We start from the raw sequence: 15,956 nt of genomic DNA, 5'->3' as shown, positions 1-15,956 counted from the left end.
AGCAGGAGTTCATTGGCGTATTAGGCCACACCCCTTGGTGTCGCCATTGTTTCACACAGGGCTTTTTTGTAGAAAAAGCCCAGCAGGAGTTCATTGGCATATTAGGCCACACCCCTTGGTGTCGCCATAGTTTCACACAGGGCTTTTTTGTAGAAAAAGCCCAGCAGGAGTTCATTGGCGTATTAGGCCACACCCCTTGGTGTCGCCATAGTTTCACACAGGGCTTGTTTGTAGAAAAAGCCCAGCAGAAGTTCATTGGCATATTAGGCCACACCCCTTGGTGTCGCCATAGTTTCACACAGGGCTTGTTTGTAGAAAAAGCCCAGCAGGAGTTCATTCGCGTATTAGGCCACACCCCTTGGTGTCGCCATTGTTTCACACAGGGCTTTTTTGTAGAAAAAGCCTAGCAGGAATTCATTTGCATATTAGGCACACCCCTGACGTCACCATTGTTTCGCGCAGGGCTTGTTAGAAAAAGCCCAGCAGGAACTCATTTGCATATTAGGCCACACACACACTGATGCCACCATTTTTCCACGTGGCATTTTTTGGGTAGAAAAAGCCCAGCAAGAACTCATTTGCCTATTAGGCCACACCCCCAGGTGTCAAGCCAGCCGGAACTGCATTCTTGTGCATTCCTGCTCCCAAAAAGTCTTGGGTCAGTCTCCCGCAGCGTCGTATGTGTCGTGGGGATGCACGGCTACAGCTGCCTTGATGGCAGCGCCAATCCTAGCAGCGTTGCTCCGCTTCCATTATGACTTCACAAAGGGAGCTGAGCATGAGCTGTGTGCTGGCTCAGTGAGGATTCACAGAGCAAAAAGTGCCACTGAACGTGTGGCTCGTGTGGCAAAAGGCCGCTGGCCCACATTTCTTTCCACTCGCATTCTGACTTCCTTCTCTCTCTTCTGATTCTCCAGATGCTCTCCTTTATGCACGCCCAATATACCTTTTTCCAACAAGGTTACAGCCTCCTCCATGAACTGGACCCCTACATGAAGAAACTGGCTACTGAGGTAAGGGACAACTGGCTTCTTGGGGCAAAGCTACGCTCTCGTGAATGTCATTCGTATGTGCAGCAAAACGTAAAGATCCCAGCTGAGGTGTCTAGCAGCCCCAAGCCTGTCCATGCGCTGAGAGCCTTCAAATGCAAACCACGATATTCTCTGAGTAACCCTCTCCATTGCTCACCAGCCCTCCGGGAAAAAATTTTTTCCTAAAAAAGTGGTGTCGTGCCAATGTTGCAATGTTACTTCCCCCAAATACCAGGAAGTGATGTCACGTTGCCACACACACTGATGGGATGATCTAGGACTCTGAATCTTAGAGCATCTTGTTGGCATCATGCCACAACGTGAGGTCATTCCTCCTGCCCCCTCTTCCCTACCCATAATACCGACTGGCGTTTGCCTCTAGGTCTTGAGACCGAGATGTTATCCGAACTGATGGAGGCCTTTGCCTCTGAGCCTAGAGATCTGATTTATGCTGATGGCCTCTAGGCCTAGTGGACCAAGGTTTTAATTAAACTAGCCGAGGCCTTTACCTTGAGGCCAAAAGGATTCAGACCTTGCTCTCCCAGGCTCATATCCACTGTGTCAATTCAGGCTAAGAACCTTCTAGTAAATCCTCCGGGTGATCCCCCACTACTGGAGTCGTAATCCTCAGGTGTCCTTATGTGGCTGTTCTTCCTTGGTGAGCTGCCAACATGGTTTCTGTCTCTTGACATCTTCGACTCTGCTGGGGGCATGAGCAACCAACGGCATCAAGCTGCGCTTGCCTGTTGCCAGGGCTGCAGAATCAAAGGACGTCCTACATCAGGGGTGCCGAACTCATTTATGATGAGAGCTGGATCTGACATAAATGAGACCTTGTTGGGCCGGGCCACGTTGGGCTGGGCTGAGCCATGTCGGTCTGGACCATGTATTTAAGATTAGGTAGCAGAGATAGAAACTTTGTAAAGGACACAGACAAATGCAATTAAATATATAAATTTTTAAAAGCTTAAAACATGCTTAAAGTGTTAGCGCTTGATGGTCTTAAAGGTGCTTTCCTTTTATTTCTCCCATGGGATCCAGGGAACTGGGCAAAGGAAACTTGGGCTCTTTCCTTCCTTCTCCAGGGGACCAGTAGTGCTTTAAACCAGTAATGCTTTAAACATACAGTAATGTGGAGAGATCAGGCTGACGAAGGGACAAGAGACGAAACTGTAATTTGACCTAAGAGTACAGTCCCCTTTCTCTCTCCAGTGGAATTTTTTGTATTCCTTGGTAGCAGCACAGAAGACGACAGGACACAGAGATGTGTACAGGAAGTGGGCTTTGCCCCATATATGGAGCTTTGTGGGCTTTTGCACTGTTAGACTTCTTCAGTGATTGCGTTTTGTAACCAGCCGCTTTTCTGGAAGCATTACTGTATGTTTAAATGCTGTCACTAAAATATATGTTTGTACACACTTTGGTGTGATAATAAATATATTTCCGGTGTTGATTGTATTGTTCCATATTTACACATAGGAACCTGTTGAATTTATATTTTTTGGCCCCTGGAGAAAATGGCAGCTTTGAAGGGTGGACTCTCTGGCACTGTACCATTCTGGGGACCCTCCCCTCCCCAAACCCCACCCTCCCCAAACTCCACCCCAAAGTCTCCAGGTATTTTCCAACACAGACCTTTCCTAACAGCCGCTGACGAATCAAAGCAGATGCTGGGCAAATCCTGAGCATGATGATTTCACATCATTATATCAGAGAAACATGTTGGGGTGGGAGGGCTTGGTTTGAGTTGAGACACGTGTCTCCTTCAGTGTCTGGTCAGAACCACAGCCAGCCTTCTGAATGTTTGAGCCAGAGGTCCCCAACCTTTGTGAGCCTGACAAAGCATGGTGGGCATTGCCACAAAATGGCTGCCACAGGAGGCGGAGCCAACCACAAAATGGCTGCCACGGTTTACGTTCAGTCACACAGTGAAGATCCTTGCGCTGTCTTAGCAGCTGGTGCCAAAACAGCTCTTTTAAACCATCTGCACAGCCAGTCAGAAACCTGGCTGGGCAAAAGCCCCATCAGGCCCCGCCCACTTTCTAAAAATACTTGGCAAACACCAGGAAAGGTGTCAGTGAGCACTATGGTGCCCATGGCCACCAGGTTGGGGAGACCACTGGTTTTAAGCAATAGCGAGGTTGCTGCAAGTCTCTTCACTGCTCATGGCGAAAGTCTGGAGGTCTTTCCTATGAGAGATACTCCTAGAAGAACTACAAATCCCAGAGTTCCCTGGGAGGAAGACTGTCAGGTGAATATGCCCATGGAAATATCAAGCAATCAAGACTTGCATTTTATAATATAGTAGGTTCAACGCAACAAAGAGGCGAGGTGGTAGTGATCATAGTTCTATTTATTATCTCAGCATAGTATAGGGCTGTGCTCTAAGACTGAAGACTGGGCCAACAGGGCCAGCTATATATACACCCAAGGTTCCCGCACTAGCATTCTATTGGTCCATTCAAACCAGCAGGGGCCCCATGATTGGAGCAGAGCAGCAGGGATTTGGATCCTACTGCCCATTGTTCCCGAGTCCCCAAGCTCAGTCCGACAGGCTCCAATGAGCCAGGCAAGAACACCATACATTGTACGCATTTCAGATCACCTATATAACATGTTTGTTGCTTCTCTTCTTTGCTTTGCAGCTGGACCAGCTGGTGATCGACTCTGCAGTGGAGAAGCGGGAAATGGAGCACAAGCACGCACTTATCCAGCAACGGGTGAGTCTAGGGCCCGCACACAATACTCTGCTGAAATCTCATAAAGATTTCTTTCCAGAGAAGCTGTTTTATGGCATAACACAGGGGTGGCCACCAGTAGCTCTCCAGATGTTTTTTTGCCTACAACTCCCATCAGCCCCAGCTAGCATGACCAATGGCTGGGGCTGATGGGAGTTGTAGGCAAAAAAACATCTGGAGAGCTACCATTGGCCACCCCTGGCATAACAAAAGCTGATAAACTACAGATCGAAGAGTCTCCTGATGGAACTGAGGACATGCTGGAGAATCACCTGGATTAGGTGGGGTTGGGTTAGGGTTGCCAAGTCCCCTGTGATGACATCACTCAGAAGTGATGTCATCGTGCCGGTAACATTGCATGCTGGACGCTCTAGCAATACGGGAGGGAAAACCCTATGGTTCCGTATGGTTCCCCCTCCCAAATTGCTAGAGTGACTGAAGAAACCATAGAGTTTCCCCAGACACTCCTAGAGTGGCCAGTGTGCAACGTCGCTGGTGTGATTATGTCACTTCCGAGTGGGCTGGCGGGTTGGGAACCTCCAGGGTGGGAGAGCGTTCTCCAGGAATTCCAACTGATCTTTAGATGGCTGAGATCAGTCCCACTGGAAAAAAAACTGCTGTTTTGGAGGATGGACTCTATGGTATTATATCTTGCTGATGTACTTCCCTTCCCTAAACCCCTCCCTCTCTAGGCTTCGGTCCTGGACTCCTTGGAATTTCCCAGCCAATCCTAAATAGGGTGCACAACAATGTTCCAAAGATGAGACAGGGAACTTTGGAAGAACGGCAGTTCTCCCTTGGAGACTATAAAAGCCAATGACTTCTTATAAGTTTGCGGATGACACTAAGTTGTTCAGGGTGGTGAGAACAAGAGAGGATTGTGAGGAACTCCAAAGGGATCTGTCGAGGCTGGGCGAGCGGCGTCAACGTTGCACATGAGGTTCAACATGGCCAAGTGCAAAGTAATGCACATGGGGGCCAAAAATCCTAAATATAAATACACATTGACGGGGTGTGAACTGACAGAAACTGACCAAGACGGAGGTCTTGGAGTTGTAGTAGATAACTCCCTGAAAACATTGAAACAGTGTGTGACTGCAATAAAAAAAACGTTAGTGCTATGCTGGGGATTATTAGAAAGGGAATTGAAAACAAATCAGCCAGTATCATCATGCCCTTGTTTGGTGCATTGATAGTGCAGCCTCATTTGGAGCACTGTGTGCAGTTCTGGTCGCCGCACCTCAAAAAGGATATTATAGCATTGGAAAAAGTGCAGAAAAGGGCAGCTAGAATGATTAAGGGGTTGGAACACTTCCCCTAGGAAGAAAGGTTAAAGTGCTTGGGGCTCTTTAGCTTGGAGAAACATCGACTGCGGGGTGACATGATAAAGGTTTACAAAATTATGCATGGGATAAAGAAGGCAGAGAAAGAAATACTTTTCTCATTTAACACAGTACAAAAACTCAGTGAAATTGCTGAACAGTCAGGTTAGAACGGATAAAAGGAAGTCCTTCTTCACCCAAAGGGTGATTAACATGTGGAATTCACTGCCACAGGAGGTGGTGGCGGCCACAAGCATAGCCACCTTCAAGAGGGGATTGGATAAGCATCTGGAGCAGAGGTCCATCAATGACAGCCACAGCCTATTGTTGGAACTCTCTGTCTGGAGCAGTGATGCTCTGTATTCTTGGTGCTTGGTGGGAGGCACAGTGGGAGGGCTTCTAGTGCCCTGGCCGCACTGATGGACCTTCTGATGGCACCTGTGTGACACAGAGTGTTGGACTGGATGGGCCATTGGCCTGATCCAACATAGCTTCTCTTATGTTCTTATGTGACACAGAGTGTTGGACTGGATGGGCCATTGGCCTGATCCAACATGGCTTCTCTTATGTTCTTCTGTGACACAGAGTGTTGGACTGGATGGGCCATTGGCCTGATCCAACATGGCTTCTCTTATGTTCTTATGTGACACAGAGTGTTGGACTGGATGGGCCATTGGCCTGATCCAACATGGCTCCTCTTATGTTCTTATGTGACACAGAGTGTTGGACTGGATGGGCCATTGGCCTGATCCAACATGGCTTCTCTTATGTTCTTATGTGACACAGAGTGTTGGACTGGAGGGGCCATTGGCCGGATCCAACATGGCTCCTCTTATGTTCTTACGTGACACAGAGTGTTGGACTGGATGGGCCATTGGCCTGATCCAACATGGCGTCTCTTATGTTCTTATGTGACACAGAGTGTTGGACTGGATGGGCCATTGGCCTGATCCAACATGGCTTCTCTTACGTTCTTATGTGACACAGAGTGTTGGACTGGATGGGCCATTGGCCTGATCCAACATGGCTTCTCTTACGTTCTTATGTGACACAGAGTGTTGGACTGGATGGGCCATTGGCCTGATCCAACATGGCTTCTCTTATATTCTTATACAGCTTAACTAAACTCAATGACATCCGATCAACCCACAGTTTATCAGCCACCTTTTTGGGGGGGGGGGGAGGGGAGGGGGTGATGTCTGAACGTCTCCTCCTTGCCCTTTTCCTTCTGTGCTCCTCGGCTCTCAGAGAAGGACTTGTCAGGCTGCATTTACTTTCTCACTCGTCTCAGAGTTGGCATCCAGTGCTCCCCTGTCTCTGAAGAGGCCTCTCTGTCTCACACATCTGTCCAGCTGGCTCCCCCCACCCCTCGTGGCAGCCACACACTGGAGAGTCCCTTCTCTGCCAGATGGCTCAGGCTTCGTCTTAAATCAGTCCTGGATGGCTGAATGGCTGGAGCCCGTGTGCTTCTGGGGCCTCAGACCCGGCTGAAAAGCCGTATTTTTCTTTCCTTCCCACAGACCTCCTCTTAAAACGCCCCAGCGAGGGGGCTGAGCGGATTGTCAAGAGGACGGCAGCGCAGGGGCGATCTGGGAAATCGGATGCTCCTTTGCCATCATGTCTCCCTTTTGCCAAATTAGAAGGATCTCCAGTGCCAGATTAAAGCCTGTGGAGGCCCCTAGGCAGTCAAAATCTCAGGGGGGGGGGCTCACAAATGATCTCAGAGTTGGAGCACGCACCCCACCACCCATGGTCCTGCTGCGGCCTGCAGGCACCTTCTCAAAAGCCCCTTTGACTAAACTATGGGGGAGAGGCAGAGAGAGGCAAACTTGGCAATGACGCCAGCAGCAGCCACACCAGGCAAGTCAGGCAAAGAGCAGCCCAGTTCGAGTGCAGGCTGGGAGGGCTGCAAGCAGGGGGGGAAATTGGGGGCGGAGAGCCGGTGTGAGGGCCCATTGGCCAGGGCCTGGTTGTTAATCCAGCCCTGAGGATCTCTAGATTCTGGGCCTTGAAGTGAAGATGGCTTTGCTCGCATTTTCTGGAGAAGTTTGACCGAAAAATACCAGACTAAACTAGGGTTGCCAATCCCCAGGTGGGGGCAGGGGATCCCCCAGTTTGGAGGCCCTCCCCCCACTTCAGGGTCATCAGAAAGTGAGGGGGGGAGGGAAATATCTGCTGGGAACTTTATTATTCCCTATGGAGATGTATTCCCATAGGAAATAATGGAGAATGGATCCGCGGGTATCTGGGGCTCTGGGGGGGGGCTGTTTTTTGAGGTAGAGGCCTCAAATTTGCAGCGTAGCATCTGGTGCCTCTCCCCAAAACACCCTCCAAGTTTCAAAAAGATTGGACCAGGGGGTCCAATTCTATGTGCCCCTAAAGAAGGTACCCCTATCCTTCATTATTTCCTATGGAAAGAAGGCATTTAAGAAGTGTTCAGTCTCTTGAAATGTGATGGCCAGAACTCCCTTTGGAGTTCAATTATGCTTTTCATACCCTTGTTCCTGGCTCCACCCCCAATGTCTCCTGGCTCCAACCCCAAAGTCCCCAGATATTTCTTGAATTGGACTTGGCAACCCTAGACTAAACCGTCCCTCCCTGCCGACAAAATTCATACTTGAAGAAGCAGGCTCTCAGACATGTGGGCAAGACGTAGAGAGCAAAGGGGCTTCCCTAGAGATTGGGGGGGGGGGTGGTGCAGAGGGCAAGCCAACAGTGGATTTTGCTGTCAATGCAAAACCATGACTCACGCACATCCCACGTCAGCTGAGCAGAAAACGAATGCCCCAGTGGGAAACGGAGATGGCTTGTCAGCAGCTAGTTTTGCCGGAAGGATATTCCGTTGAGTGGCATGTGTCAGGGAGCGAGAGGGCAAGGGCTAAACCCCTCCCCTTGCCCCCCCACGCTTCCTGCTGAGTCTCAGCACCACAATGCGTTGGGTCTGGCTCAGAGCCTCTGCTCGGCAGGCAGAAGGTCCCAGGTTCAATCCCTGGCATCTCCAGTTGAAAGGACTAAACAGTGGGTGATGGGGAAGACCTCCGCCGGAGACCCTGAAGAGTGGCTGCCAGTCTGAGTAGACAACGCTGACCTTGTTGGGATCTGATTCGGGATAATGCAGCTTCTTGCAGGATCTCTTATTTCTAACATATTATGCAAACTTACCCTCATGTGGACCTTTTTTCCGTGTCTGGATCTTGCAAGGATTTCCTCTGATTTGAAGTTTTGCGGGGAAGGGACAGTGCTTGCATGGTTCTCCTGCTGGGGCACATAGATGTGAAAGAGCTCTGCCTGAGACCTTGGAGAGCTGCTGCCAGTCTAAGTAGACATTGCTGACTGACAATGCTGACTAAGTAGACAATACTGACTCTAACAGAAGGAATTTTTCACCCATCCCCCCCACCGTAGACCTCTGACTCCCCCATCATGCTGTTCCCCCTCCTCACAGAAGTAGCATATTGGAGATCATCTCAGGCAAGGCCAAGGGAGTTGAGATAGACATAAGAAACCATGTTGGATGAGGCCAGTGGCCCATCTAGTCCAACGCTCTGTGTCCCACAGTGACCGAAACCCAGGTGCTATCAGGAAGTCCACCAGCCAAGCCAGAACTCCAGAAGCCCACCCACTGTTGCCCCCCCAAGCACCAAGAATACAGAGCATCACTGCCCCAGACATAAGAACATAAGAGAAGCCATGTTGGATCCTACCAATGGCCCATCCAGTCCAACACTCTGTGACACATAAGAACATAAGAGAAGCCATGTTGGATCAGGCCAATGGCCCATCCAGTCCAACGCTCTGTGTCACGTAAGAACATAAGAGAAGCCATGTTGGATCAGGCCAATGGCCCATCCAGTCCAACGCTCTGTGTCACATAAGAACATAAGAGAAGCCATGTTGGATCAGGCCAATGGCCCATCCAGTCCAACACTCTGTGTCACATAAGAACATAAGAGGAGCCATGTTGGATCAGGCCAATGGCCCATCCAGTCCAACGCTCTGTGTCACATAAGAACATAAGAGAAGCCATGTTGGATCCTACCAATGGCCTATCCAGTCCAACACTCTGAGTCACACAGTGGCCAAAACCCAGGGATCATCAGGAGGTCCACCAGCAGGGCCAGAAGTCCAGAAGCCCACCCACTGTTGCCCCCGGCAGATTGGAGGTTTAAACCTGGTTTGTCCTCTAATCGCTACACCAGAGTGGCTTCCCCTTTGGAGCCGCAGAGGAGAGATGGCTCCGCCTTGGGGTGTGGCTTGGAACATGAGCCCCAGCTGGGGGCAACTGAAAGAGATAGTTGGGGGAGATTGGGTAGAAGTTCTCAAATCGCATCAACATGGGAGGAGGGTATATTTGAACTGGGAACGGGCAGTGGGTGAGCAGTGTGGGGTTAGGGTTGGCATCTCTGGGTTGGGAAGTTCCTAGAGATTTTGGAGATGGAACTTGGGGAAGGCAAGGCTTAGAGAGGGGAGGGACCTCAGCACAGTATAATACCACAGACTCTGCCCTCCAAAACAGCCATTTCCTGCAGGGGAATGGATCTCTGTTGTCTGGAGAGGAGTTGTAATTCGGGGAGATCTCCAGGCCCCACCTGGAGGCTGGCAACCTTAAGTGGTGTAGCTGCTAGTTTATAAAACACCTGAATTAATTCTTCTTTCCTCTCTCTGTGTTTTCTCCCACTCATCCGCCGTGCCTTGTTACCCCGCAGACCCTTTTGCAGGTGAGTGTTGGCTCAGTTTTCATGTCTCCGTCACTTCCGTAAGGTCTTTGCTTAGGACGCTTTATCAACAACCTCCTCCTTGCCCTGATTTTTTTTTACAGGATTTTCGGTGGCACATTCAGAGTTTAAAACACTTTGCATACATTGATCGTAGTTCCAGGTGGGCACTGGGCAGCTGTGTGGGTCTGAAGCAGAGGTGGCCAAACTGTGGGTCGGGAGCCACACGTGGCTCTTTCACACATGTTGTGTGGCTCTCAAAGCCCCCACAATCCTGTTGGCCAGCTTGGAGAAGGCATTTGTCTCTCTAAATCATTTTTCCAAGCCAAGCCAGTCGGCGGCTTGGAGGAAGCATTTAAAAGTAAAGTTGCTTTCTTTCCACCTCTCCCTCCCTCATCCCTTCCCCCATCTATTTGCGTTCTTCCCTCCCTTCATGTCTTGCGTCTGTCAAACATCTAACATTCATGTCTTGCAGCTCTCAAACATCTGATGGGTATTCTATGTGGCTCCAGAAGCCCATTGTGTACATGAATCACGTTTGGCCACCTCGAAGCAGCAGAACAAAGCAGGAGTCCAGTAGCACCTTTAAGACCAACCAAATTTTATTCAGAATGTAAGCTTTCATAGGCATGCATACTTCATCAGACATATATTCCCATTCCATTGTCTGAAGTATGCACGTCTACGAAAGCTTACATTCTGAATAAAACTTGGTTGGTCTTAAAGGCGTTACTGGACTCCGGCTTTGTTCTGAACATTATCGTCGTCATTGTTGCAAATAGCCCTGATATAATCCTCCCCCGTAGGCATTCCTGTATTCCATTGCCACTGTAGTTAGTTCCTACCTGTTGCAGGTGAGGGGACAGGCTCTGGGGAGCCCAAGGCACCCACTCATTTAGAGGTGTCTGACTGCTGTGCCTCTGTATGATTTGCCGCACTGGGTTTGCCTTCAGTGGAGCAAGCAGTAATTCAACCCAGTCTCCATCCTGGAGCATTCAGTTCCTCCCCATCAGCAGTAAAAAGATGCTTATCTTCAGAAGAGGGTGTCCGTTGCATCTCTGCATGAGTTACTACTGATATCGTTGCTGAGTGGGGGGGGGAAGAGTTCTAACGAGCGTGGTAGTCTCGTTGGCAGCAGCTGATGCATTATTGAGGCAGACGTCTGTTGAAATCAATGCAGAGAATTGTCATGCTGATGTTTCGATGTAGCAGCTGAGTGTTATCACCTCCGTGTATCTTTTGCAACGTTGATCTGTGTGAGTGGTTGAATCCGCGGCTAAAAGAGCGCAGCGTACTAACTGACTTAAATTAAGCTGGCTTGGCTACATTGGGGGCAGAGAGCTTTTAATGCCAGCACAGTCTGAGCTTTGGGTGTGAGTCCCTGTATCTGCCATGTGGACACACCTGTTTGGATCACAATGCATTGCTGTGAAAATTCCTCTGGTTGTGTCGTCTCTTATCAACTTCCTCCAAAGTCCTATCATTTTTTAGCCTCCAGCTTTGCCTTAGTTCAGGAAGGATGGCCCCAGAGGAAACTAATTTATGCGGTAGCCAAATCGCTCGCTCACAGATTTAATGCCAGCAGCTCACAAAGTAGAATTGTTGCTCACAGGACCCCATGACTTAGAGGGAGCCATTGGTCTGGACAAGGGTCGCCAAACAGCGGCTTGAGAACCACATGTGGCTCTTTGTGTGGCTCTTGAAGTCCCCATCACCTCATTGGCCAACTTGGAGAAGGCATTCCTCTCTTTAAGAGGCAGTTTGGTGTAGTGGTTAAGTGTGCGGATTCTTATCTGGGAGAACCGGGTTTGATTCCCCACTCCTCCACTTGCAGCTGCTGGAATGGCCTTGGGGCAGCCATAGCTCTGGCAGAGGTTGTCCTTGGAAGGGCAGCTGCTGTGAGAGCCCTCTCCAGCCCCACCCACCTCACAGGGTGTCTGTTGTGGGGGAGGAAGGTAAAGGAGATTGTGAGCCGCTCTGAGACTCTTTGGAGCAGAGGGCGGGATATAAATCCAATATCTTCTTTAAATAACTTCTCCAAGCCAGCTGGCAGCTTGGAGAAGGCATTTAAAGTTAAAGTTGCTTTCTTTCCACCTCTCCTTCCCCCCAATCCGCTCCCTCCCTCCCTTCCTTGCAGCTCTCAAACATCTGACATTCATGTCTTATGGCTCTCAAACATCTGATGCTAAGCAAGTTGGCCACCCGTGGTCCAGACCCTGTCTTCTTGCGCACTAATCTTCCGTCTCCAAGTTGCAGATGAAGAGGGTTTGCTGCCTGTGCTCTTTGCACCGGAGATGCTAGAGGCTGAGGCTGCAGGAAACTCCTGCAAGCAAGCAGGGATTTGAGAAAGCCTGGAATTGCCTTAAGCAAAGCACTACATTAATAGCCTAGGGGTAGTGGTTAAGTTTGGTGTAGTGGTTAAGTGTGAGGACTCTTATCTGGGAGAACCGGGTTTGATTCCCCACTCCTCCACTTGCACCTGCTGGAATGGCCTTGGGTCAGCCATAGCTCTGGCAGAGGTTTTCCTTGAAAGGGCAGCTGCTGTGAGAGTTCTCTTAGCCCCACCCACCTCACAGGGTGTCTGTTGTGGGGGAGGAAGGTAAAAGAGATTGTGAGCCGCTCTGAGACTCTCGGAGTGGAGGGCGGAATATAAATCCAATATCTTCATCTACCTCACAGGGTGTCTGTTGGGGGGTGGGGAGTAAAGGAGATTGTGAGCTATTCTGAGACTCTCGGAGTGGAGGGCAGAATATAAATCCAATATCTTCATCTACCTCACAGGGTGTCTGTTGTGGGCGGGGGGAGGTAAAGGAGATTGTGAGCCGCTCTGAGACTCTTCGGAGTGGAGGGCGGGATATAAATCCAATATCTTCATCTACCTCACAGGGTGTCTGTTGTGGGGGGGGGGGGAAGTAAAGAAGATTGTGAGCCATTCTGAGACTCTTCGGAGTGGAGGGCGGGATATAAATCCAATATCATCTTCTTCTACTTCTGGAAGTGCCCTGACCTCTAGACCTCAGACCAGCCAGATTTTGTCAGATCTTGGAAACAAAGCAGGGTCGGCCCGAGTCACTATTTCTATACTATGCAGAAGAAGGCGACAACAACAACAACAATCTGAGATAGGAGTTGTTTTGTAGAAAAATAGGTTTTGGAGCTCATTAGCATAACTCATTAACATATGCCGCGCCCGCACCAGCCAAAAGCAACCCGACGCAAGAAAGGAGAGCCCCGAGTAAGTGAGGCCTGCTTGGATTGGCTAGAGGTCCAGCCAGCCCAAGCAGGCCTTGCTCACCTGGGGCTTTCCTTGGTCGCCCCCGTCTCCCCTCCCCACCAGTCAAAAGGCCAGCAAACCACCTGCCACCCAAAATCACATAAGAAGCAGAGAAAGGGTGGCACGGGCTTCTCCAGGGGTTAATGAGGGCTGCAGGGGATGTGGCAAAGCCCCTGGTGGCTGGTTGGCTGCCTGCTCTCCTAATCCGGGGATTGTTATGCGGCTGCACCTACTATTCAATGGAGAAGGTAGGTGGGGAGGAAGAGGGGGAACCCTCAGAAAGGTTCAGGAGCTATGCTCCTGTGAGCTCCTGCTGAATCTGAGACCTGAATATGAAGAAGATGAAGATGAAGAAGAAGAAGAAGAAGAAGAAGAAGAAGAAGAAGAAGAAGAAGAAGAAATTGGATTTATATTCCGCCCTCCACTCAGAGTGGCTCACAATCTCCTTGACACCCTGTGAGGTGGATGGGGCTGAGAGGGCTCTCACAGCAGCTGCCCTTTCAAGGACAAGCTCTGCCAGAGCTATGGCTGACCCCAGGCCACTCCAGCAGGTGCAAGTGGAGGAGTGTGAAATCAAACCCGGTTCTCCCAGATAAGAGTCCAGACACTTAACCACTGCATCAAACTGGCTCTCACAATATGGGCAGCCGTTTTAGTTTGTCTGTGGCAGTAGAAAAGAGCAAAAGCCCAATAGTAAGGAGCCACCAGACTCTTGCTCTTTTCTAATAATAAACTGAGTATTTCTAGTTGTGTCACTTGTGATGCTTCAATCTAGAGAGGCCAGAGATCAAACCCAGAGCCTTCTGTGCTCAGGGCATGTTCTCCCTTGGATCCCCAAAGGGTTTTTCCTTTTGGCACTTCTCACATGAAGATCACAAACGTGACAGCCGTTGGCTTCTTCTGTTTCTAGAGAAGGAGAAATTCTGCTCAGCTGGGGGAAAGAGTTGGGGGAAAAGCCCGCATGGAACCCGGGCCGTTCTTTTTTTAGCGTGTCGCTTCTCCGAGCATCTCTTTCTCCCTCCTTTCTGTTGCATCTCTCAAGGGGCATCTGTCTGCTCTTTTATACCTCTATTCCCAGGGCGGCAGTCGTTCCCAGATGCCTTTGTTACTTGTTAACCGCCCTCCTCCCAAGATCGTAGGCTGCGTCTCCTCCTCACCTCGGGAGGCGGGGAGTCCCCTTTGGGGCTGATTTACACCCCTGCAGGAAAACAAACGCCCGCTTAAACCGAATTCAAACAGACAATCCCTGTCTCAAAACCCCCCACCCCATGAGAGAAGGCAGCAGCGTGTGTATTTCTGGACCCTCCCGCTAACTTTCCTGACAGCTGGGACGGAAAGAGGGGCTTAACAATGGATCTCACCGTATTGTGATTTATGGCGCATTCCTATGGAAGTTCCTCCGGTCTAAGCCCACTGAAGTCAGTGACTTTGGAGTAATTCTGTACCGATTGCATTGATAACTAATAGAAGATGTACTTTATTTTGAACATGGTTGCCATTTTGGGCTTAAGGAGGAGTATTTTTTGGTAAGTGCTGTTGTTGTTTTTTTAAATACAAACGAGTTTATGATATAAACATAAGAACATAAGAGAAGCCATGTTGGATCAGGCCAACGGCCCATCCAGTCCAACACTCTGTGTCACACAGTGGCAAAAAATTTTATATATACACACACACTGTGGCTAATAGCCACTGATGGACCTGTGCTCCATATTTTTATCTAAACCCCTCTTGAAGGTGGCTATACTTGTGGCCGCCACCACCTCCTGTGGCAGTGAATTCCACATGTTAATCACCCTTTGGGTGAAGAAATACTTCCTTTTATCCGTTTTAACCTGTCTGCTCAAACAAACACTCGGTGAGAGCCAGTTTGGTGTAGTGGTTAAGCGTGTGGACTCTTATCTGGGAGAACCGGGTTTGATTCCCACTCCTCCACTTGCAGCTGCTGGAATGGCCTTGGGTCAGCCAGAGCTATCAGGAGCTGTCCTTGAAAGGGCAGCTGCTGTGAGAGCCCTCTCAGCCCCACCCACGTCACAGGGTGTCTGTTGCAGGGGAGAAGATATAGGAGATTGTAAACCGCTCTGAGACTCTGATTCAGAGAGAAGGGCGGGGTATAAATCTGCAGTCGTTGTCTTCTTATCTGGGAGAACCGGGTTTGATTCCCCCACTCCTCCACATGCAGCTGCTGAAATGGCCTTGAGTGAGCCATAGCTATTGCAGGAGCTGTCCTTGAAATGGCAGCTGCTGTCAGAGCTCTCTCAGCCCCACCTACCTCACGGGATGTCTTTTGTGGGGGGAGAAGACATAGGAGATTGTAAGCCGCTCCGAGTCTCTGATTCAGGGAGAAGGTCAGGGTATAAATCTGCAGTTCTTCTTCTTCTTAATAAACAGATTCGCATTCAGGATCATAGTCAAAATAATAATCCAAATTATGATCCAACAAAGTCAGCTGTTCACCCATAAACATCCAAATGAGGTTGAACCACAAGTACATAACCAAATTAAAAACAAATTAATGCCAGACCAGTATATTATTTGCAGTTGAACCAAAATCCCCACAAGAAAAATAATCCAGAAAAGGGGACAATTTAGATAAAATAGTTGACCTTCGATGTGAAGTATGTCTGCCTTCTAAATTATACGTAATTTTGTCCAAAACAAAATACTCCCAGCATTTGCTTAACCAGGCCACCAATGAAGGAACTGAATTCTGTCTCCAGTGTAATGCAGTAGCATACTTAGCTGCGCTGAGCAACAAGGAAATCAACTCCTTCTTTAATTCGGGAAGTCTAAAATCATCCCAAATGTCTAGGAGACAGATTTTAGGGGATAATGGAATCTTTACTCCTGTAATATAAAAAAAATTCCATAAGTTG

At 49.4% G+C, this 15,956-nt stretch overlaps 1 protein-coding gene across 3 annotated transcripts in view; it reads left to right on the top strand.

Annotated features, from left to right (window-relative positions):
• ACAP3 (ArfGAP with coiled-coil, ankyrin repeat and PH domains 3) overlaps positions 1–15,956 on the top strand; it is a 241,085-nt gene that overhangs the window by 149,397 nt on the left and 75,732 nt on the right. For all 3 annotated transcript variants that reach the window (XM_060259262.1, XM_060259261.1, XM_060259263.1), the window contains exons 8-9: positions 918–1,013; positions 3,677–3,757. In XM_060259262.1, coding sequence (XP_060115245.1) covers positions 918–1,013; positions 3,677–3,757 — 177 coding nt within the window. The remainder of the gene's footprint in view (positions 1–917; positions 1,014–3,676; positions 3,758–15,956) is intronic.

The sequence above is a fragment of the Heteronotia binoei genome, chromosome 18 (assembly GCF_032191835.1).
Source record: "Heteronotia binoei isolate CCM8104 ecotype False Entrance Well chromosome 18, APGP_CSIRO_Hbin_v1, whole genome shotgun sequence".
Taxonomy (NCBI): Eukaryota; Metazoa; Chordata; class Lepidosauria; order Squamata; family Gekkonidae; genus Heteronotia; species Heteronotia binoei.
The sequence above is the reverse complement of the archived record's forward strand: the minus strand, read 5'-3'. Positions and strand labels throughout refer to the sequence as shown.